Raw genomic sequence first — 7,864 nt, 5'->3', positions numbered from 1 at the left:
TTAGGCACAAGTTGTGTGTACCTGCTTTAGGCTCAAGAGTATGCGCAATCAGGCATGAATTAATAATTAACATATTTTTTAATTTTTTTTTACCTCATTGCTAGAAGAATTATGGGCAGAATGAATTTAGGGGCACGTTTTGGCTGAACTTATTTTAAACGGCTGATAAACTCGTACTTCTGATAAGTTGTTTTAAGAGTTGATAAGCTGTTACGTCTTATTTTTATTTTCAATTTTTTTTTTAAAGTGTTAGGATGATAAACTTATAAGTCATTTTTACTTACTATAAGATCTTAAATACAAATGTGGGATAATGGTACTAAAAGAAAATCTTATTTCCTCTATTTTATGATTTTTTAAGAACTTAATTTGTTTTGTAAGAACTTATAAGCTTTTTTGAATAGCTTATTGTAAAGTTAGCCAAACACCCTCTTATTCGTAAGTTTCATGATTATTATTACTTACCTGACATTATAATGAAAAATAGCATCCTTAAAAATTCACATTTAAGAGGACAAATGAAAGTTCAATACTTTACTATTTTTTTTTTTTAATTTTCTTTTTATTAGAAATTATCCAATATTTAAAACAAAGTCCTTTTGTAAAATGAGATTGAACAAAAGTCAAAACTAAACTGGGCCCCATCTTGCTTTCGCATAAGTTTACAGCATCCCGCACACACATCGACATATATACACACCTACCATAAACCCTCGCTGGACAAATATTAGGGGAAAATTAAAAACTCGACCTTGAAGAAAACAACAACTAGGGTTTCGAAAATCACCTAATTTTCAATACAATCAGCATTGAATCATTCCCCCGGAACGGTAACGGTACTCTCTCTTGCTGTAATTTCTGGTTTATTTCTTAATTGAATAATGGATCTGTGTATACAACGATGAACTATTTAGCGGTGAATTGCTATTTTTGTTTAGTGTTAAATTAAATTACCCAGACCTATCATTTTCTTCTGATTTTTGAATGCATGCAATTGGGGAAAAAAGAAAAGACTGTACCTTTGGCTGTAGATTGTATTTGAAATTGTATTCCCCCCTAAATACAGAGCCCTAATTTTTAGAATGCAAAGTTATCGATTGTAAAGAAAGAGTGGTAAAGGTTGGCCAGTGCTTGGTAACTTTCTTACTAACTTGTTAATTCTTCAGTTTTTTCGGTGAGCTTTTTCTCTTGAAGTTTTTGAAAGAGAGGTCTGTAGTTTGTTGATTACATGCTGAACTGTTCTTGTTAGCTGACCTACTTCCTTGTATCAAAGATTGGAAATTAATGATTGAATTTGGGAATTAACACTGAAATTTGATCGTTTTCATCAATGTTAGTTGCATATGACTGCCGATGGCATAATTGGATGTATTTTCACATGTTTGCAGATGTCAAGTCATGAAGTTGATGGAAACTCCTATTCTCCTTCTGCTTTGGACTCACCCAGAGAATCAGACATGCAACAACTAGCTCAAAAAGGGTCATCCAATTCAGGGTCCAAGGTTTGCATCTCTACTAATATAACTTAACTTGTGCTGGCAAAGAATTTGGTTTTTTGAGTACTTTTCATGGAATATGATGAAAGAAGGGTCATCCAGTTCAGGATACTCTTAATAGAATATGATAAAATAATGCTATGAGATAATTTGATGTTTGTTTTTTGGCATATAATTTATGCATTAAAATAGGAATTATGGAAAAAAATCCTTTTCGTGGTTGATGCACTGCAGTTATGACTTTCGGGCACAGTTTTTGTACCAAAAACTCTCCGAGTGCTGAGGCTATTGGTATCTATCTTATTAGTGTAATAATAGCTGAACTATATTTATATGAGCTCTGAATAGTGGAACTATTGCTGTTCACATGGTGGTATTCATAAATATGCTCTTTTGTTTTTTGAATTTGGTTGACCAACATTGGATGGAATTCAATCAATGTTCTGTTTCTTTGATATGTTTAAAATGTTTGTTTTTTAGTGTAACGTTTTGTCTGTTTCATGTGTTCTTACTGCTATAATTTTTACAGCATGGATCTCGTGACCATGAGAAAGACAGAGAGAGGGAGTCCTCCAGAAGTAGAGATAAGGAAAGGGAAAGAGGTCGTGACAAAGAGCGGGACAGGGACAGAGAACGAGATAGGGAGAGAGGTAGAGATAGGGAAAAGGATAGAGATAAAAATAGGGAGAGGGATCCAGACAAGGATCGAGATCGTGAGCGTCACAGGTACCGTAGTGAGAGAAGAGAGAGAGAGAGGACTAGAGATCCCGACGATGGAGATGACTATTACAGAAGCCGAGACCATGACAGGTTTAACACTGGAGCTTTTCTTCTTAGTTTTTGATATATTGTATTTGTCGTCTGTAGTTTCTCACTGAAATTTAGCTCCATATTACCAAGGGTCATTATGTTATGTTTGTAGTATTTCATAATATGTTTGTTTTCTAGCTAGCAATCTTTTCCCATCTACGCCTCTGCGGTATTACTTAATTATTCTTCACACCTAATGATAGGCTTGCCATATGCTAAGTTGTCATTCAGGTGGCTCTTTTCTGTTGCTTTAACTATTATCATCTTTCAGGCGGAGAGATCACGATAAAGACCGAGAGGATAGGCACAGGCATAGGCCTAGATCTCCGTCAAGGTCAAAGTCTGAGCACAGATCAAGATCACGTTCTCGTTCACGCTCCAAAAGGTAGTCTGACGTCATAATATTCCTTTTTTTTTTATACCTTTGTTTCTGGCCAGGGAGCCTTTCTAATGCAAGATGTTGCTATACAAGCTAACTGTTTCATCTTCATCTTACAATATATATTGAGCTATTTATTTAATTTTAACAAAGGTAAAAGATTAATTACATAATAACCTGATTCAATCATAATAATCTGCTAGTTGATAAGTGCAGTAAAATTGAATTATATTTTCCGATAAAATGACAAATTGATTTTGACCTCTATCTGCTGGTTTTGAAAATGTTATAAAATTTGTAAAAGACATCTATTAAATGTGTCTCTTTTCAGTGGCTACATTCCAGAATATAAAAGTTTAAGGGTATTTACAATGAAAATACAAGTCTTCCAATAAGGACAAAGGAAACCATTGGTAATGCTGGAGGTTTAAGGATTTCAACCGAGTGGACCTTTATTATCAATCATAATGTGATTTTACGAACTTGACATTGATCCATTGATAATTAGCTGGGATTTGTCTTTGGAATTCTGAATACCATGTTATCTTGGTTCTTGAGTCTCAAGTTTTGACAGATCAACTTACATGTCCTTACTTTTGAATATAGTGACAGAAATTCTGTTGGTCATTGTTTGAATTTGTGGGGAAGTAATGTTTAGACATATATACATACTGTACTTTACTCATTATAAATCATCAACAATTTCACCTTACCCCGTCACTAATGATGCAACTTTAATAGCAAAAGGACGAGTGGTTTTGACATGGCACCCCCTGCTGCATCATTGCTTCCCAATGCCACCGCTATTCCAGGTATAAACAACTAGTTGCTTTACATTTAAGTTACAATGATAATTATTACTTTCTCTTTGATATAGCCTGGAAAGTTCGTATCGAAATACATTATTTCATTTTGGTAAGCGTACTCGGTTTTTCAATTTGCTTATATCACGTTATGGAGCAATGGTCCCTCGATTGGCTATTTGGTTTTTTTCATTTAATTATTTGCTTAGTGATGGAAACTGAGAGTGTTTTTTGGTTTCTTCTTGTGTTTGGTGTTTCTTTGTTGTTTTGTATGTCCTATGTTATGTTCTAAGAAGGCAACGTTAGGCTACTAGCCCCACTGTGCTGTCAATGGGCGTGACCCGACTTCTGTAGCTTTTATATGCAAGGAAGAATCAAAACAGGTCTTGTCCATCTTCAACCAGGATTTGCAGCTTTGGTAGTTTTACGGATACTTTAAATAAAATATGCTGTTGTCTCCAGCACAGTATTTAATAATTGGATTGTGATCTGCCTAAAACAAAAATAATTAAATATTATGACAGAAAATACTGATTTTTTTTTTTTACTTAAGAATAAGAATAGTATGCCCATCTTTAAATGTGATCCATAACTTGTTTTAGCATTCACAGGTCAGATGCCTGGGATCCCTCCCACAATGCCCGGAATGTTTGCAAATATGTTACCTATGGCAGCTGGACAGGTTTATACTTTACTCTCTTTGACAATTATTTATTCAAGCTTTTTCCATTCAACTTCTAAAGATATAAATTGTTTGATGGCAGTTTGGAGCACTCTCAATGATGCCTGTTCAGGCAATGACTCAGCAGGTATTTGTTTGTTCATTTGACTTTGTTCTTGTAACATACATTCATGAAGGATATTCTTTTAAGTGTTATTTTATCAGGCTACAAGACATGCTCGACGAGTCTATGTTGGTGGACTTCCTCCCTCTGCTAATGAACAGGTTATATTCCAACCATTATAATTTTCCAATAAACTTTGCTATTTTTGGCACAGCATAGACATCTGCAATCAATTACATTTGAAGAAGCTTTTGCTTCTCGTATTTATCATAAACAAACTTTTGCTGTTTGGTACTTGGAACGGTAGTACTCGTTATTTGTCAAGCATGTAGTTTTGTGTGCCTTTTAGTCTCCTTGATTCTTCCTCTGTTACTTTTGCTTACATGCTACTTTTTGTCTAATATTGTTCTTTATTCTTCTATTGTAGACTGTGGCGACCTTCTTTAGTCATGTTATGTCAGCAATCGGAGGAAACACTGCCGGTCCAGGTATTTAACGTGCATTTACAAATTCCTTTCTAATTTATAATGAGTTAAGTCCTGATTAAGGAATCTAAACTTCTCTTTGTGATTCCAGGCGATGCGGTTGTTAATGTTTATATTAACCACGAGAAAAAGTTTGCTTTTGTGGAGATGAGATCTGTTGAAGAGGCTAGTAATGCCATGGCTTTAGATGGAATTATTTTTGAGGTATTAATAAGTTGTTACTGAAACTTTTAATTCCAGCTCCATCTGATTACATTTCTTTATTGTACGATTTCGACCGATGTTTTCTTTTCCATTGTTAGCATAGTTAATCTAAAGTAAGTGATGTTTTTATGTTCTTGGTTATTCAGGGTGCACCAGTTAAAGTGAGAAGACCCAGCGATTATAACCCTTCACTGGCTGCGACTCTTGGCCCAAGTCAACCGAATCCCGATCTAAATCTTGCTGCTGTGGGGTTGAGTCCAGGATCTTCTGGTGGGCTTGAGGGCCCTGACCGTATATTTGTTGGTGGTTTACCGTATTATTTCACAGAGGCACAGATAAGGGAGCTGCTGGAGTCATTTGGACCGCTTCGAGGCTTTGATCTCGTTAAAGATAGAGAAACAGGGAACTCCAAAGGCTACGCCTTTTGCGTTTACCAAGATTTATCGGTTACAGATATTGCTTGTGCAGCTCTAAATGGGATAAAAATGGGCGATAAAACACTTACTGTTAGGCGTGCTAACCAGGGCACTACACAGCCTAAACCTGAACAAGAGAGTGTGTTAATGCATGCACAGCAACAAATAGCATTGCAGGTAACGGAATTTTATTGCTGATTTTTTTTTATCAGTGTTTGACTCTGAAAACGATGTGACCTAAGTTAATGGTGCAACTGTTAACACATATTTTTGTTTTTTTTTTTTGCAGAGAATAATGCTACAACCTCCTGTAATAGCTACAAAGGTCGTTTGCCTAACGGAAGTGGTAAATCCAGAAGAGCTCAAAGACGACGACGACTATGAGGATATAGTGGAGGACATGAAAATCGAATGCGCGAAGTTTGGTAATTGCTTTAAAATAGGACCGTTTTTATCTCTCTAAATTGAACTGATTACAGAAAACGTTCATGGCACTGAAATCTTTTTTCCTTTGTGTGTTTTTGTATTCTCTGTTTTACAGCCTTCTCAAGTCCCTTAATCTGCTAACCTGAAGCCACACATAGATACAGAAAACTCGGGAATCTTATTAAATACCTATTCCACCCTTAATTAAATCACGGATTTCAGCACTGACATTATTTTTTTTCCAGGTACTTTGGTAAATGTTGTCATCCCTCGGCCACTTCCCAGTGGCGAAATGGGGCCCGGTGTAGGAAAGGTTCGCTGCTAAGCAATTATTGGTTTTTATATCCACTGTGATTTTACCATTTTACCCTCGTGTCTCTTTCTTGCACTATGGATAAAACTGACACTATTTTCTCTAGGTATTCTTGGAATATACAGACACTGAAGGGGCTACAAAAGCAAGGCAAGGACTGAATGGTAGGAAATTCGGTGGCAATGAAGTGGTTGCAGTTTTCTATCCAGAAAACAAGTTCGCTGAGGCGGATTACGAGGGCTAGCTTATTGCTATTGGCTTTTGCCACATCATCATCCTCAGTATCTCGTATGAAGATATCTGGATTTTGATGTTAGATATGATAATCTTTAAATAGGTTTATGTTTCTATTCGTACAATTTTGCAGGTTTCCTTTTTAATGCGCGCTTGAAGACCATGTGTTCTGCGCTCGAGATTTGATTCTGGATCAGGACATTTGTGTTATGGTGTTTTGGATGATTAAATTAAATAGGGATAATGAATTTACGTAGTTGATGAATTTGGTGTCTCCATAGAGCTTTGCTGCAATGGTGTCTCCATAGAGCTTTGTAATCTGCAAAGTAGTCGTTGGTTCCAAATTTCTGATTGATTAGTTTTGAGTTGTGCTAGTTTTTTGGCTTGTGTTAAAAGTGGACTATATGTGATCTCTCCTCAAATCTAACCATCTTCTCTCTATCGGCGGGCTTTGAAATACAAATAATTAAATTTGTAATGACATAGTTATGCTAAAATTTCATAAATACAGTAGAATCTCGATAAATTAATAACTTCGCTTAAATAATAGATTTTCTCGGTCCCGATTCGGGGACAACGTGCTAAATTAATAATTTCCTAAATTTATAAGATAATACACATTTGAAAATTTTAAGAAGCCCCATATAATATATAAATTAATAATACATAAAAATAATTCTTAAATTAAGTTCACGTTACCATCAATCTCATCCCTCACTTTTTTCAACCAACATAAATCTTTCTAATATAAATTAATAATACATAAAAATAATTCTTAAATTAAGTTCACATTACAATCAATCTCATCGCTCACTTTTTTCAACCAACATAAATCTTTCTATATCATTACTGTTTTCACTTTTTTCAACCAACATAAATCTTTCTATATCATTACTGTTTTAAGAGCTTCCATTCGTGAAACGGGCTCTAGAGTGCATTGAACGAATGGTACAATTAATTATATACACGAAAAAAATGTATTTATTGAAAATAATAATAAAGGTAATTTCATAAATCAATAAGTTATTAATTAATGTATAAATTAATAATTATTAATTTATCGATAAGTTAATATTTCGCTAAATTAATGAAATTTTGATGGTTCGAACTGTATTAATTTACAGGGGTTTAACTGTAAGTTCATCAATTGCAGTAAAGAATGACAGACCAAACATAGCCATAAAATAGCTAATTGTTTGTCCAGTTTCTCGAAATAGTCAATTGTTTCTCTTGTTTCTCTCGAAATATATGGATAAATTAGAGTTCAACTCCGAAAGAATCCTTCTCCAAAAACAATGAAAACTGAAACCCAAAAGCTTACCAAACATAGCCATTGTTTGTCGAAATATGGATAAATGAGAGTTTAACTCCTAAACTTCATAAATAATTGTTTTCTCTAAATCTTTCTCCAAAATAAAATGAAAACGCTTACCAAAGCACTTCATGAAGAATTGCTCTCTATAAATATGTCATGGCAGACGTCATCTCTCTTTGTTTCTTATAACATAGAATA

At 34.7% G+C, this 7,864-nt stretch overlaps 1 protein-coding gene across 8 annotated transcripts; it reads left to right on the top strand.

The window, feature by feature from the left end:
• The first annotated feature begins 549 nt into the window (after positions 1-549).
• LOC105977708 (splicing factor U2af large subunit A) lies at positions 550-6,746 on the top strand. Of its 8 annotated transcripts, none has more exons than XR_016031764.1 (14): positions 550-836; positions 1,389-1,502; positions 2,026-2,306; positions 2,578-2,691; positions 3,433-3,497; positions 4,100-4,170; positions 4,253-4,297; positions 4,375-4,434; positions 4,701-4,761; positions 4,850-4,962; positions 5,109-5,555; positions 5,668-5,803; positions 5,920-6,117; positions 6,224-6,746. XR_016031764.1 is itself a non-coding variant. In XM_088819657.1 (14 exons), exons 2-14 carry the CDS (start codon positions 1,389-1,391, stop codon positions 6,359-6,361), a joined length of 1,713 nt encoding a protein of 570 aa, XP_088675783.1. In that variant the 5' UTR covers positions 550-836; the 3' UTR covers positions 6,362-6,746. The 8 variants fall into 8 exon arrangements, 4 of the variants coding, with proteins under 4 accessions (XP_088675783.1, XP_012858511.1, XP_088675782.1 ...); XM_088819657.1 differs by having other exon boundaries at positions 6,050-6,117; XM_013003057.2 differs by having other exon boundaries at positions 615-830; positions 3,427-3,497; positions 6,050-6,117.
• Positions 6,747-7,864: the final 1,118 nt, after the last annotated feature.

The sequence above is a fragment of the Erythranthe guttata genome, chromosome 6, assembly GCF_056151865.1.
Source record: "Erythranthe guttata isolate IM_541 chromosome 6, IM_541, whole genome shotgun sequence".
NCBI classification, from domain to species: Eukaryota; Viridiplantae; Streptophyta; class Magnoliopsida; order Lamiales; family Phrymaceae; genus Erythranthe; species Erythranthe guttata.
Note: the sequence above shows the minus strand (reverse complement) of the source record. Positions and strands in the feature narration are given on the sequence as shown.

Excerpts from the sequence above, each read along its gene's own strand:
- LOC105977708 (XM_013003057.2), top strand. The coding sequence starts at position 1,389 with ATGTCAAGTCATGAAGTTGATGGAAACTCCTATTCTCCTTCTGCTTTG. Across the intron at positions 4,171-4,252 it reads TACCTATGGCAGCTGGACAG|TTTGGAGCACTCTCAATGAT; the intron begins GTTTATACTTTA and ends GTTTGATGGCAG. Across the intron at positions 6,118-6,223 it reads TGGGGCCCGGTGTAGGAAAG|GTATTCTTGGAATATACAGA; the intron begins GTTCGCTGCTAA and ends TATTTTCTCTAG.